General features: G+C 38.4%; 1 protein-coding gene across 1 annotated transcript; it reads right to left on the bottom strand.

Annotated features, from left to right (window-relative positions):
- Positions 1–4,662: 4,662 nt before the first annotated feature.
- LOC122660575 (methylmalonate-semialdehyde dehydrogenase [acylating], mitochondrial) lies at positions 4,663–15,733 on the bottom strand. Its single transcript, XM_043855944.1, has 19 exons — positions 15,630–15,733; positions 15,400–15,491; positions 15,179–15,253; positions 14,924–15,085; positions 14,757–14,835; positions 14,448–14,602; positions 13,246–13,309; positions 9,011–9,090; positions 8,328–8,393; positions 7,785–7,835; positions 7,506–7,657; positions 6,783–6,873; positions 6,454–6,534; positions 5,680–5,757; positions 5,567–5,602; positions 5,430–5,473; positions 5,265–5,343; positions 5,013–5,103; positions 4,663–4,824 (listed from the first exon to the last, which is right to left on the bottom strand). The coding sequence occupies exons 1-19, from the start codon at positions 15,652–15,654 to the stop codon at positions 4,715–4,717; spliced, it is 1,611 nt and encodes a 536-aa protein (XP_043711879.1). The 5' UTR covers positions 15,655–15,733; the 3' UTR covers positions 4,663–4,714.

The raw sequence follows: 15,733 nt of genomic DNA, 5'->3' as shown, positions 1-15,733 counted from the left end.
TCGTGATTTGGGATTGGCCGATACCAATCTAATCCGGTCAAAATCGGCTGATCCTATCTAATACCTCAAACCATGATGCGAAGTGTTGAAAGTTATGGAAGAGTTGGAGGTTGAAATCTTAACTGGAAAGATGGAAAGAAATATAAACATAGGAAGGGACAAAGAGACATTTTCTTTCTTAATTTGAGGATTTATTGGTTTCCTTGCTCCCTCCGTCCCTTAATCTCTTCCTTTGACTCAAAAAATTCGGAACTTAGATGAGTTTGTGAACAAGGTTCAAGTAAATGGAGTCAGTGAAAAAGGCTGGTCAAGAATGGTCGGAGTCAGATTAAAATGCCATTGAATCGACTTCAAGAATCGGTCAGAGGGTTGACGATTTCAATTTGCTTCTTCAAAACACCGACAGTCAACCATGGTTGATACCGATACCTCAGAGTTGCCCATCTCATTGAGCCACTTTAAAATAAAATCAAATCCTGATTTTTGGATAAGAACTACTCGTGTCTTGGATTAGTCACATGTCAAATTTTTTAGACTAATTTAATAAAGTTCTTATCATATTTATAGAGACATTTTTCAAATCAGGTAAACATGTGAAGCATGGGCTTTTGACCAACCAGAGAGCCTAGATCCTTCACTACCTTGCTAATTGTGCAATCTAAGCCATATTGCATCGTATATAGGCTTCAGGGTTTTCTGAGTACTGGTATCGGTCACCGCTGATATCGATACGGATCGGATCGTATCAGATCCAAATTTGTTAAAAAAGCAAAGAAAAACATAATTTTGCCCAATACCACCAATACGTATTGATACGAATCCATCGATCCGATACCAATACTTAGAAACAGAGATGGGCCTGTGATGAGCTGATCCAATGTTTCTTCGATTGGGAAAAATTAATTGGAGAACTACATAGATATACTAAAACACATGATAAAACTATGTAAATAAGAGAAACATGCTAACCCATGACAAGGTTCCTACCCTACGATTGAGCCTTTTCATGCCAATATCAGAAAGGTAGGGGATAGAGATGACAGATCCCTCCTCCTCACCCTAACTGCAACTTATAACCTAATTCTTCTCCAGTCAAGTTGGTTTGGCGAACTTGTCCAGTGTTACCATTTCACCTGCGACCACAATTAGCATCAGAGCCCCCTCAAATTGATACCAAAATGATGTTAAAATTCATCAATGAATGGGTTCAGGGTTCTCCCTGTTCAACAATTATATAAGGATAGTTTTTTTTCACTCCTCTCCCAGCTTTGAGCCATACACATAACCATATGGCCAATATATGGATAAGTTGCTTTGATACCATTTGACGGCGTTCAACACAAAATTCCTAGCTTCCGGGTAGAAAGGCTCTTCTCAAGTTAATAAGCCCAACAATCGCATACTACACACTCAGAATCTTTTTATCCATTATGATTTGATGTTATGATTGGATTCTAGGAAGAGTGAATGTCATCATTAACTCCTGCCCCTTACTGTTGAATGTCCGAACTACTCTTCTCTAGTCCAATCAGAGTGTCAGATCCCGTAGATGAAGAGATTCTCACTTTACCATGGGTTAAGAGAAACTTGGTCCATACATAAAATGCCCCAATTACCCGAAGTCCTTATTGTTGTTTTAAAACTCAGGTTCCGGATTCCATGTTCTAGGACTAGGGCAGAATATGGCCTATTCGGATCAGATCAGATCAGAATTGGCCGGGCCAATCCAGAACCAGGTCCACTTCTCTTTAAAACCTTGTTGTTACCATCCTCACCAATTTGGGTGGGCCTAACCCAATCCAAAAAACAGATAGCTATGGGCCCATGTTGTTTGGCATCAAGTTAACCAATCACAAGATCCATTCCAACGACCAGAAAAAGGAGAAAATAATCAAGAACATGGAACAACCAGAAAGGTTAAAATCATGGACAGCTGGACCACTGGAAAAAGGCCAACTGGACAAAGCAAGTAGTAGAGTAGCTGAATAAGCAAACTAAGCAAGCAAGAGTGCAAGATTGCAAGAGTGCAAGAGACATGAAGGAAGAGAAGAAACAATATACAGAAAAAAGACCAAACAAAGAGAGAAGAGTGAAAAGATAGATAGTCAGAGAGGGGAAAGGTGCATTCAATGACATTTGCAGAGCAGCAACAGAGGAACGGAAAAAGGTAATGTCAGAGCTTCAGCTCTGCTCAGACACCCAAACCCAGTTTATCCAAATGAGTGAAAATCAACTAAGACCACAAACCACCACTATCCATTATCTCACAGCAGAGAAGACACGATTTTAGTGTTGATATCAACCACTGCACAGCCATCGTCTTTCTTTTAACAGATTTTTTTTTTGGGTGAATAAATATGTATTACCTTACCCCAGGGGTTAGGTCAGGGATCTTTTAACAGATTAAGAAACAGATACAGTGATTTACCCAAATGATTAAAACTGAATTAAAACCACTAAAGAAGAATCAAAATGGAGAGCTCATTTCATGTAGAAGAAGAAGAAGAGGGTTGACACTGTTGCCTGTGAAACCCTCTAGACTCTAGGGCCAGAGCTTACATTTGGAAGATCCAATGGAAATAAGAACAAAACTGTATGACACCAAGAAACTCTGACTTAATCGAGTTGGGTAGGAAAGGATCCGAAGGTGGAGGTTCTGCTTCTATAGTTAAATGGGGGCACGCACATGAATAATGATGCATTTAGGGGTTTTCCATTCCCTTCTTTCTTTACAGGAAAATGCTTTAGGATTTTTTCAGAGAAAGATACAGAAGAAAAATATAATGGGAATGAAACGATTTAGGGGAGATTTGGAGCAAAAGTGTAGTCTTCATTTCTTGATTTCCTTTTTCTTTAGATAAAGATGAAACAGGGTTGGAGAATACCCCAATCTCAGGCCCCCATTAAATGTAAACCAGAGGTCAGAGCTGTGTTTTTAATAACTATGGAGAGAAATAGAGCAATGGAGATGTTAAAAGTATCAACAAACAACTGTAAAATTACCCAGAACATCACTAACCCATTAAACCCTTCATCCACCAAGAAAAGATTAAAAGAAACAAATGTAAAGAGAACCCAGAAATGAGAGTCTAGTCAGTGGTGGTGAAGATTAGTTTTCTTCAATTTTTTTATAAAGTGAGAAGAAGAAGAAGAAGAAGAAGCAGACCTGGTGTTTGAGGAGGAAGCGTCTCAAGCTCTGAAGCTCAAAATGTCGTCCATTTCTTCTTCTTCTTCTTCATTGTCTGGTCTGGGGTCGTTCCTCTCTCTGATCAGGTGGTGTGTAGTATTTTGTATTTTCAGGGTGTGATAAAAAAAATGTTGTCTGAATGTGAATTTCTATCTAATCTTACTCCAGGTGAGACACCGTTCATTCATTAGTAAAGACAAAACTTAAAAAACTTTTTTCCTTTTCCACTTGTTTAAAATATGGATACTAACTTTGGATCCAAATATAGAAAAGGACAGAGCCCTCCAACCAAACTCTGTGTGACTCTTGAATGAATTTGCTGACCCCTACGGGCCTACCTGCAAGAGTTCAGTAAGTAATGCACAAGTGTTTGATCATTTTGCAGATGCCCCCCACCCTCCCCCACAATGCCCGGAAACATTTATTTTTTCTGTTCTTTTACCTTTCCTACAAATCTTACATCATGATCTCTTATTTATTAGGGAGAGGCTTCTCTGAGCCCACCATGGGGTTGGGGAGACAGCAAATAGGGAGTCTGGAACATGATTCATTAACCATCAATGGGGGAGACGAGAGGTACTGCCAGAATGAAAGAGACAGAGAACGTTGGCGTAGCTTACACTGCTTGTTTTGGAGAGATTTTTTCCCCATTTTAAGAGATTTGGAGGAGAAAGACTGTTAAGAAGAAATTAGAAAATGAGGTTGCATAACATCGGCAATGTGACCAACATTTTCCCTATTTATTGTTATAACAAGTAGGGATTCGCGCAGGATGCCTGGGGCACTGGAGAGAATCTGGTTTCAAGAACAAAATGGTATCATGCTGGTGCGATCTCTTGCCCTAATAATAATGAGTCGATTTCAGACATGTTCATGCATCTTGAGCTTTTATACTTAAGCACTTGGATAGAAATAGTGCACTCTGGTGTGTGCTTATTGAGGATTAAAATCCTCTACAGTGCACTGTAGTTCGGGCTTGAGAGCTCAACACGTGGAAGATGCTTCAATCAACAGTGCACATTCTTCCAGGTGTCGAGCTCTCAAGACTGCAAGATCACTGCATGCATAGGATTTTTTTCCTTTAAATATATCGACCATTCAAGATACATCAGGGCATGTAAAACCATTCGCCCATAATTCTTTTCCTCAAATTTGTTGCCTACATCCTTTTTGACATCTCAGCAGAAGCCAAGAAAGCCCACTACTTCTGTAAAGGGGTTCTCTTACAGAAATTCTCTTTTTTTTTTTTGAGGGTGGCTAAGAACATTACACAATTCTCTAACATTCCCAAGTGACTTGACCTTTTTTTTTTTAAAAAAAAAGGGAGATTTAAATGCAATATAAAAAAATATATATATGAAACTGAACTCAACTGGAAAGCTAAAATTCGGATGGCCACCACTGTCTCAATTGTTAAGGCTGAGTATCATGGATATACAGGGATGAAAATGGATTTGGTCAGATCTCAGCTGGCTTTATGTTAGAAAATGCAATAAGGAGGCAAATTACAGAATGGAAAACCAAGTTCTATGTTCTCTGCGATGTCGGCATAGCCAGTGACACTCCTTGGCTTGGTAAATCCTTCCATTGCTGAGTTACTGTTTTGATCTGAGTGTAGAACTGCATGCCTGCCTTACCTGCAATACACAGTACAGTGACCACCTTAGTCACAACCACTGAAAAGCATACAATACCCTGATATACTACTAAGGTGATGCTACATCTACTAGTAATAGAGGCAGTCATGGTAATACATCTAAAGCAATTTGGGAAAAATAGTAACCAAAGAATATTTCAGACATCATGCTTTGGAAGTAGTACTTACCATAAAAATTAAGATCGCCTACAAATGATGCCTTGGATCCGGTGAAGGAGAAAAAGGGCAATGGAACTGGAATCGGAACGTTGATGCCAACCTAAGTAGATATTGACATAAACAGGATCAGATCCATGCCAGAAATCAAAATGCTCATTCAAAACAGTAGTAGCAATATCTGCATCTTAAAGCTGTTCTCTTCCTCCCTCCCCCCTCCCCCCTTCCCCCCCTCCCCCGGGCGGGTAAAAACAGTTCACTTACCTGGCCTGCTTCAATTTCATTCTGGAATTTCCTTGCAGCTACACCAGAGGTGGTAAATATAGAAGCTCCATTACCATATCTGAAATAATGGGGTTAACACAAATTAAAAGAAATATTTGCAATTCTGACCATTCTAATTTGATGGGAGGAGGAGAAAAGTGGTACTGGTTTCTGTTAACAATGCTTATAGCCTCTTCTAGGGTGTCAGCCTGTACATACAAGGAAACAAAAGAAAAGAAGCCATCTTCAGCTTAGAATGGGAATTGAGAATTAGAGAAAGGAACTAGCAGCAAGTATCCTACCTGCATGCAGAGAAGAACTGGGCCAAAGATCTCCTCCTGCTCAACAGCAGAGAAATAACATCATACAACCAATGCTAAGGCTTTGGACTCTTAAGTGTTAGTATAAGACCTACCTGATAACACTCCATGTTGCTTGTCACATCTGATAAGATGGTGGGACCAACAAAGTTTCCATTCTCGTACCCTGGAACCTAATTTCCATTCAAAGAGAGATCTAAAACCATTCAGACCCAAATAGATGTAAAACTAAATTAACATTCTTAATTTCCCTCCCTCCCTGGTTTAGCTAAATAATTCAAAATAAGAATTAGAACTAACGGAAAAAAAGATCTCCAGATAAAATATATGCTGAACAAAGAAGAGATAATTCATAAAAAAAATTAACAAGTATATAATTAAGGAAAAAAGATCTGCAGACAGCCCTGCCCACATTTTCTTATGTGGACAGCACATCCAGTTGTGCCACATTGAAAGATGATGTGGCAATTTCGACCATTGGATATCTAGGGAATGATTTGGATTATCCACATGTCAAATTTAAGAACCTAATACAGTTAATTTTCTCCTATGCAATGGCATACCCTCCCATGTATGTCCATGTGCACCCCCTCGTGGTCCATGAACCATCTTGGTAGTCCTCCTGAATTTTTCAATGCTGTATTTTGCCACGTGGCTATCAATGTAATCCCACGAAGTTCTTGCTTGGGTCACAACCTATAGGCTCTCTTAGTAAATATAGCTGATATAAGGACATACTCAATTAAGTAAAACACTCCAATAATATTCAAGAAAGCTTACCATACCATGTAAACACTAGATATTGCGCACAAACTAGTCTTGACAATAAAATTGATGGTTGAACAGGAGGATTAAAAAAAGATACCAACCACAATACTTCTCCCATCAAGCAAAAGTCTAGCACCAGTTTCAACTCCACTTTGGATCAGTCTACATATTCGATCTTTTGCCTGTTGTCAAAGGATGCATGTCAAAAGCAACAAAAACGAGACAGATACCCAAAACTCCACAAATTATACAAAAATATTCGTGAAGAATGGGCTTGCTCAAATGTGCAGCAATAATGTTTACAACACAAATTCTATCAGCGCAGCACAAAACATCATTCAAAGAAAATTGGTTGACTGAAACTCTGTTTTTTCTTCTCTACAAAACCAGAGTGAAAGCTATTTGGAAGAACTTCGGAGCCATGCCCTACCTGTTTGCTAATCACTGGGCCAAGGTCTGCATCAGGTTCAGTTCCAGAATTTACTTTAAGTGCTTTGGCACGCTCAACAAGTGCTTCCTCCCTGTAAAAAGAGAAGATTCTAATTTATTAATGACAAACACAAAGCCAAATTTTCTTAAAGCACTATCATCAATTGTTAAGAAAGTGCATGGTAACATCAAAACTGGTGAAGAGAATTATACCTATACATAATGCAATACAGTACATAAATGTTTAAACAGAAATAAAGTAATATCCATAATCAAACAAATATTCCAGCCTATGGTTCAAGAATCAGCGAAAACACTCCGGGTTGCCTAATAAGGATTCATATCCGATGGTTTCAATTCCATCTATTATATTAAATGGATTGGTTGATCTGCTGGCAATGTCGTTTTGCTGCTCACTGAATTGGCCAATACTTTGTATATATTTTCACATCTGAAAAGACCAGGATCAGTATTGCCCAGGAGTGATCTGGGTTCCACTACAAATCTTCCTACCAATCATGGAATGTCAAATAATTCACAGTGAGATACCACATGCATATAGAATAAGACAAATATAATCACACTGGACAAAGGGTAAAGACAATTAGTCATTAAAAGATGCATACATTCTTCAAACTGCAAGGAAAGAGATGATTTTCAATCTACAATAAGCAAAACCAGACAAAAAGAACAGAAAATGAATAATTTGAATACACCATATTACCATGCTCTTGAGTCTCCAACAAAGACAGCTGTGCTGAGTGCCATGCACCTCTGTCCTGCAGCACCAAAACCAGCGGCAGCTAGAGCATTTATAGTAGCATCTACACTTGCATCTGGCATTATAATTGCATGATTTTTGGCTCCCATATTGGACTGAACACAAGTCAGATATTGAATTCATGTCAATCAACAAAGTTTCAGTTCTAACATAAAGAATATTTCCCCCAACTCACAAGCAAAAAATTGCATGCCACTACTAAATCAAATAAACAGTATTCACCTGAACACGTTTTCCTTTAGCTGCAGCTCTTGAATATATGTGCATGCCAGCCTTGAAGACAAAGTACAAAAGGAAAAATGAGAATTTAAGTTTTAAAGGTTAGGTCACACCATATTCGATGCCTAAAGTGCACTTGGAAATCAAGTGACCAACTTCTGATAACAGGACCTGTTTCACCAAGATCACTCAATTTCATATCTATTTCCTCCTATTCCCCAAAAATGTGAATGGAACATGAAAGATGCAATGATACCTTTAGAGTTCACATGGTCCCACATCATCAGCTATACCCTATGTATCAAAGAAATTGAAGTCGTGGCGAAACCACTCCATTGATACAGTTGGTAGTAGAATAACCCCCCCCCCAAAAGAATAACCAACCCTCTTGAAAACATCAATGATTTTAAAGGTTGTGAAGAATGAATACAACTGGCACTGGATCATTTGGCAGTGAATTAAAATGAAATCAAATTTGTTGGCATGACAAAAACATATTCCACAAATAAAAGCATGATAAAGGAATCGTCCACTAAGAGAACTTACTGTATTTGAACCAACAAATGATATAGCCTTAATGTCGTCATCATCACAGATATTATTAACAACATCCTGCCACATTGAAATAACCAATTTCCATGAGAGATGCAATAATTGGCTTCCTTGAGCATCATAAGAAATCAGGTGAAAAAGTGTGTTCACTTATGTTGAGCAGTGAAACTATAGGGCCTGTTTCAGAACATTCCAGAACACATTTCTTGCCGTTCAGCTGCCCCCAGAACATATTTCAGTTTTTGAAACACACTTAGATACTGGGCCGCAGTTCCTGGCACAAACATGTGCTAAGCTGCCTGGTCAGGGGAACAAATAAGTCACTGCAGTTCCACAAAAGGTTTCCCCATCTAGCACTAAGGACTGAATTTTAGACTTGAGGATAGCTTCAAACTAGAAGTGTCAATTTAACATAGAATGAAAATGGAGACTAATTATCCTAGGCCACAAATGACTGGGCATAATACCAACTGTCCAGAAAGTTTCCCACCCCCCCCCCCCCCAAAAAAAAATAAAATTAATAATAATAATAAAAGAGAGTACTGAAGTTGTTAATAATGACATAATATGTTGAGTTACTTAAGAGTGGAGATGAATTAACTATTTCACAATGTTTCTCACAACTAAAGCAAAACGATGAAATAGAGCTTATTAAAAAAAAAAAAGTAAGAACTCACATTTGTTCCATGCACAATATTTAAGACTCCATTCGGTAAACCAGCCTCCAATGCCAACCCAGCAAGCATCATAGCAGCTCCTAAAAAGATGGACAGTTTAGTAATTATACAAACCAAATTAGAACAAGTTATGTAAATAGAAGAGCAAGAATTCCCCCTCCCCCCACAAAAAAGAAAAGAAAAGAGAAGAATGGGGTTGCAGTGAAAATGAAGTGTACAATCAATTATCGATGGGCCTGATTTTATGGTATGATGTTTCCCTAGACAAAAAACTCTTGTTTGTTTAGCGGAATAGTTTGCAAGGGGTGGGAAAGTTGTGGTAAAATGCTGACATGGCATTGCAACAATCCCACCCCAGGCTGTTTGTTTGCAAGGGGGTGGGAATGTTGAGATAATGGAGGGAACATAATCGTTACCATTGTCTGCTGACATGGCATTGCAAATCCCATAATTTTCCCACCCCTTGGCTTGACAAAGTCGTCCCACGAAATAGGTGGGATTTTGCATCTTTCCCATGGAATGCTACAGTAATCCATCAACTCTTTACTTTTCCAAACACATGGGACCCACCCATCAGTAATCCCATAACTCTCCCAACCCATAAACCCCTCTAAACAAACGGGGCCTTAAAAGTTTATTGGCAACATCCTATACCACAATCATTATTTACAGGGACGTCGGACAGCAGTCCGGGACCTCGGGATGCCTGTCAGTTGTCCCAGCCGTCCCATATCTGTTAGCCCTTTTTGCCTCTGAGACTGGACCAGGACAGTTGGGATGGGCTCAGGATGCATGGCAGTTTCCCAAACCATCCTAAACCCAAAAATGTTTTTCTAAACATTGACAACAACCATGACATCATAGGTCATCTACCAACCATAAAATAAAGAGGAAAAAAAGGATTATTAATATAATGCATATAGAAGAGGGGTCCAAAAAATAGTTGATGCAGATAAAACTTAGAATTGGGCTTATTTTAGTGAACACAATCCTTGAGTTGGGTTATATATGTGTTGGGCCTTTGGTCCAATGGGTTTTCTTTGTAATGAGCCACTTTAATGGACATAAATTAGGGGTAGGAGGTAGGTATTCGGGATTTACTTTATTAGTTATTTTTTTTTAGATTGTCCTATTTAAGTCCAACTCCTTTACCTAGTGCAAAGGGTTTACTTTTAAGTGTCCTTTTGTTTTAAGTTTCCTACTTGCTATGTAAGTGTGGTTTACATAGGTTTCTTAATTAGCAAGGGACTCTTTTCTTTTTAAATCAAAGCTTGTAGCCTATCTTGGTAACCAACGTTATCAATGAGAATGGCTATTGCCTTTGTTGCTGCTGTAAGACTCAGTTGAGAGTGAGAAACTCTTGGGATTAGAGGGATTCTAATCTAGGCCAGTTGGTGGGAGAGCAAAGGTCATACACTACACTTTATTTTCTGTTTTCTTATCTCAAGTAAGGTATCCCTTCTACTGTTATTGGGTTTGCTGAAATTGATTCAACTAGAGTTTGGAAGGGTTCATCATCAATTTGATTTACAGTTTATACTCTTTTATTGCAGGGAATTAAAACACAGGCAAGGAACTCCACCACAGGGCTGCCGGCAGCTCTGTTTTGACCCGTTTTGGTTGAGGCTGATTTATGCTATTGTGAGGAATCTGACCAGCAGATTCTCTCCTCACTTTGGGATATTAAAGAGTCCCATCCCTGGTGACCTTCAACCAGGGTTTGAATCAAATCAGGTCTGTTTGCTGATCTGTTGTTACAAGATTTTTCCCAAAATCTGAATTTTGGGTTTGATATTATACTGTTTTGACCATTACTTTAAATCTAACATTCTAACCGTTAGAACATCATAGTCCTTTGTAGTTTACTTGTTCTAACAGTTTATGAACAGTGGCCAGAATCTGACCTTCAACGGATAAGATAGACTTTGATTTTGTCATTGACCTAAATTCTATTTCACAGTTTGCTTGGGTTCCTGTTAAAGGGGGTGTGTAATTTGAACCTAGGGTTCATCCTATCTACCCACCCCCACCCCATCCCACACACACCAATGCATAGAGAAGAGGGTCCAAAATATATTTCATGGCAAAGATAGAAAGTCAATTTACAGTAGGGTTGCAAATCAGATCAGACTAGCACCAGCCTGTCTTGACCAATAAACATTTGGCCACCCCAATCCTTGGTTTTACTATGCAGGACTGGTTCTCTGGGTGCTCTTTTGTGGCCAAAAATGGCATTGGGGACCTGGGCTGGATCTGGGCAGACTTTGGCAAAGCCCAAGCCTGTTCTGTCTTGAATTGTACATGTGGCCTAGCAAAGTTTGATGTCACTGTTATAAATATATAGTTAATAGGTAATAGACTTAAACCTGTTTTTTAGCGTCATAAAAATTCATTCTCATTATCGAAGATATTTTTCAACATACACCATGGCCCTCATTTTACACGATTTTGAAAATTGAGAATTCAGATAATACCATTTAAATAATTTTGAACATGGTATTATATATTTATATTTCACTTCCAAATATCAAAATACAAAGGACAAAACAATTTCTGGGAAAAACACGGCACTCATAAAAGCCTCATGTGGATCATCATAGCTAAAGAGCATGATTGTTGAAGAAAGAATCATTTAAGCACTGGGATATAGGGGGGATAAGGAAATTCCTTCTTCTTCTTCTTTTTTTTTTTGGGGGGGGGGGGGGGGAGACGGGAAAAAAAGAACAAGGTAATGTGCCTAAATTTAATCAACCAACCCAACAAGCAAAAAGTGAATAGCTAAATGCACAAGTGGAAAATCAGCTCTAATTTACAACTGACAAAACCACATTATGCACATAATTAACGTTTTAATGTTCAGTTCAAACTGAGATGGAACTATCCCTGTCTACCACTGCTGCACTCACCAGACTTGATAAATTCTGGGGTGTTTAGATGCCGTCGGGTATTATTCAGTGTTAACAGGTACAATATGGTTTAAAATACAGCACATATATAAAATATTGATATGCTTACATATATTATTCCAGATTAATGATTCTGTACATACTCAAATATAAGATATGGATAGTCTACAGAGAAAAAAAAATTCATCACAAAATAAGAATATGTTTCTGCATATTTCAATTCAGGATGGTATACAAAAGTTTTCTTCTTCTTTTTTCTTTTAATCCATTCATGCAAACAGGTACTATGGTAATTTACTATGAAAGACAAGCATGAATAACACCACACACACAGATACTACGGTAATTTACTATGAAAGACAAACATGAATAACAACACACACACACACAAGAGGGAAGAAAGAAAGAACACAAAAAAAAAAAAAAAGGCCATAGTTGTTGCATCATAATATGCTGTCCAATATCGAAATCCACACCATCAGGATCTGTAGCATGTAGTGGGTCAGTAAATAGACAGGCAATGTCAATTTTTGCACATCAGATGAGCTGATCAAAACCAATAATGATCAGCATCACCTGTAGTTGATTTGCGTATTACTCCCGGATAATACATGCACGCATTGTATTTTTGTGACTAATGCAGGAGTATTAATTGATAGAAATCAAGTGTTTATTTCCGGATGCGTCGACATTCCCTTTTTTTCCATTTTAGTTATTGACATGCCAAGGGGGTGAAGAGGATTAGAGATACAATATATTATCTTTGACTAATCCCTTTCCCTCTTTTTGTATCTCTCAAAGATACACACCAAAAAATAAAGTCAAGCATTTTATGTCGACACCATATTATTTGCATTCATTTCAGGTCATATTTTTTCAGCTACCACTACATATATATTTAAATTACTAACTTACTTAAGCAATAAGCGTATGCCAAAATTTTCCAACACATTATTCAAAGGCCATATTGAATGATATCCCAATTTATCCACACCACGTTCTTTGCATCCCCCAGTTCACTACATCATCTCATGGCCTGCTACTGATTTTAAATTGTTTATCCATGAACAAGAGCCTATCATTATAATAGGTCGATCTACCTCACACTAAAGCCTTCATCTGTTCTGTTTTCTTCTTCTTCTTCTTTTAACAATCCTTTTCCAAACCAACAAAAAAGAAAAAGATAAACAATGTCTTCATACAATTCACATTAGGATGGCATGTTCCCTTTAACTTTCAATCACAAACACAAATAAGAAGAAATACATAATATTCAACCAAAAAAAAGAAGAAATACATAAAATAAAATTTTATGAAGATAACAATCACCAGGATCTTTCTCTGACGGCTTAAGAATAAATGTGTTGCCACATGTCACTGCCATTGGGAACATCTGTAGATATCAAACAACCGAAATTTAATTTTTGGATGGGATGATGCAAATAAAGAATTCATAAAGTACCAAGATCATGCTGCAGTAAGTATGCAACGGCAGGAAGTTCAAGGCACCCATGCACAAGCCAAGCAAGAAGAAGTCAAGAGACTACTGTAGGGTTTGTAAAGGGTTTTTCTTTTATCCCCCAGTCAAAGGGAATCTATTAAGTTTGCTGATAGATGTAAAAGTTGATCAACAATCATTTGTTTGTAATGTTTTGTATCCATCATGACTTGCCACATCAGCAACTAGGAGGTCCATGTGATAGAAGACACTGAAGTTATCTCACTGGTCAAGTTTCAATAAGAAGTGCTTAGGGAGAAAACCTTAAAAGGGAGCTCAAAAAAAGGGCATAGCCAGTGCACAAAGCTCCCGCCACTGCAGGGTCGAGGGAGGGTCATAATGTATGAAGTCCTACCCCCGCATCGTTAGGATATTTCCCGAAAGAGGGAGCTCAAAGTGACATAAAATTACTGAAATGCTATTAAATTTCATTATAGTGATCAAGGCATTTTGCAATTTTGTGAAAGTTTAAACTCGCTGCAGCTATTAGATTGTTTTGTCCTTTTTTCTTTTATCCCCCCAATCAAGAGAATCTATTTCTGTGCTTGTTTCACACCGAAATTTTACCAGTGAAATGGGTGTGCAATACTCATCAAATGGACCCATCCATGCCCGGTCAAGTCTTCCACATGGCAAGAAAGCACGGCCTTAGGAGAGTAACAAGTGCGATGACTAGGTCGTTGTCCATATACAAAACGAAAAATTAATAGACAATAGGAACATTTAAGAAGAACTGAAACTAACCAGTCACCTTGACAGCAGTTATGATTGAGAGGAAAAAGCAAATAACCAAAGGAGGTAATTAAGGGGGTAAAAAAAGGAATAAACAGAATCAGCAAACATACCCATAAGTGCGATGACTAGGTCGTTGTCCATATACAAAACGAAAAATTAATAGACAATAGGAACATTTAAGAAGAACTGAAACTAACCAGTCACCTTGACAGCAGTTATGATTGAGAGGAAAAAGCAAATAACCAAAGGAGGTAATTAAGGGGGTAAAAAAAGGAATAAACAGAATCAGCAAACATACCCATAAGGGAATCATTGCTGGAAAATTGAAGGGGCATATCCCAGCACAAACACCGATGGGTTCTCTGATGCTGTAAGTATCAATTCCATGGGACACATTGGAGACGAACTCCCCCATCTGCAGAGTTGCCATTCCACAGGCAAGTTCCACCACCTCTACAAGATAGAAACCAAACCCAAAACAGAGACCAGATAATTGTAAGTTGCTTTCTTCCTTTCTACGGAAGATCACATTAGATAAACCTGTAAAAAATGTGTCAACCAAAGTACCAAACCACGGACATGACGTATGATGAGAAAAGGCACTAACCTAACCCACGGAAAACATCTCCCTGTGCGTCCTTCAACGTCTTGCCCTGTTCTGTGGTAATATTCAAGGCAATCTTATCCTGGAAAAATATATAACAATTCAGATACAGTGATTATCAAAATTTCCAAGAAAACAAAAGACGGAAGGAATTCTTTCAATGTTATTACGATGTCTCTGCGGATGAGCTCTTGGAGCTTTAACATTACGCGCTGACGAGTTGTAATCGGGGTGTTTCTCCATGAAGGAAAAGCCTGTTTGGCTGCACTCACTGCAGCTTTGAACTCCTCGTTGGTAGTTAGAGGCAGTTGAGAAACAACCTCCTGAGTTGCCTATATTGAACGGTAGAAGATTATAAAACAATGCCACATAAAGAGGAGAGAGCGAGATGGCAAATGATAAATTCAAGGCGTTTTGATTCTTACTGGGTTTATGACATCTATCGTCTCACTCGCTTGCGATTCCAGAAATTTCCCTCCAATCAGATTACGAAGTCTCGGCTATAAGTCATATAAAAGTTTCTCAAACTCGTAAAAGGCCAATCAAAACACCAACAGAAACAACAAGAACAAGATAAAATAAACAACCTAGAAATCGGAAACAAGGAAAACCGAAGATGTTCTCATCGATTGAAATCAAAACGTACCGGAGGGTTTCTGGCTAAAGGCTCCGTGGCTGTGGAGAGATGTGAGATCCCCATAACGGAAATCTGGGTTCTAAATTGGGTTACGCTTCTCGCTGCAACAGAAAATGGATTATCACAGATTGATAATTTGAACAAACAAATTATGAAACTTGAGAATTCCCCCAACTTAAATAACAGAATTACATAGAGAGAAAGAGGGAGAGAGAGATCATGGATGGTAGCATGCCTACCTCGTCGAAGAGAAAACTGAAACATTTCTACAAGTCTGATAGATAATCTGATGAGGATGACTCTTTAGCTCTCTACCTCCTCATCACTCTTCAGTGCTGAACCT

Source organism: Telopea speciosissima, chromosome 4, assembly GCF_018873765.1.
Source record: "Telopea speciosissima isolate NSW1024214 ecotype Mountain lineage chromosome 4, Tspe_v1, whole genome shotgun sequence".
Classification (NCBI taxonomy): domain Eukaryota; kingdom Viridiplantae; phylum Streptophyta; class Magnoliopsida; order Proteales; family Proteaceae; genus Telopea; species Telopea speciosissima.
This window is presented reverse-complemented; position numbering and strand designations above follow the sequence as displayed.

Coding starts and splice junctions, on each gene's coding strand:
- LOC122660575 (XM_043855944.1), bottom strand. CDS start 15,654: ATGTTTCAGTTTTCTCTTCGACGAG. Junction 15,254..15,399: donor CTTTAGCCAGAAACCCTCCG/GTACGTTTTGAT, acceptor TATGACTTATAG/CCGAGACTTCGTAATCTGAT. Junction 5,758..6,453: donor TTGATGGGAGAAGTATTGTG/GTTGGTATCTTT, acceptor AATGGAAATTAG/GTTCCAGGGTACGAGAATGG.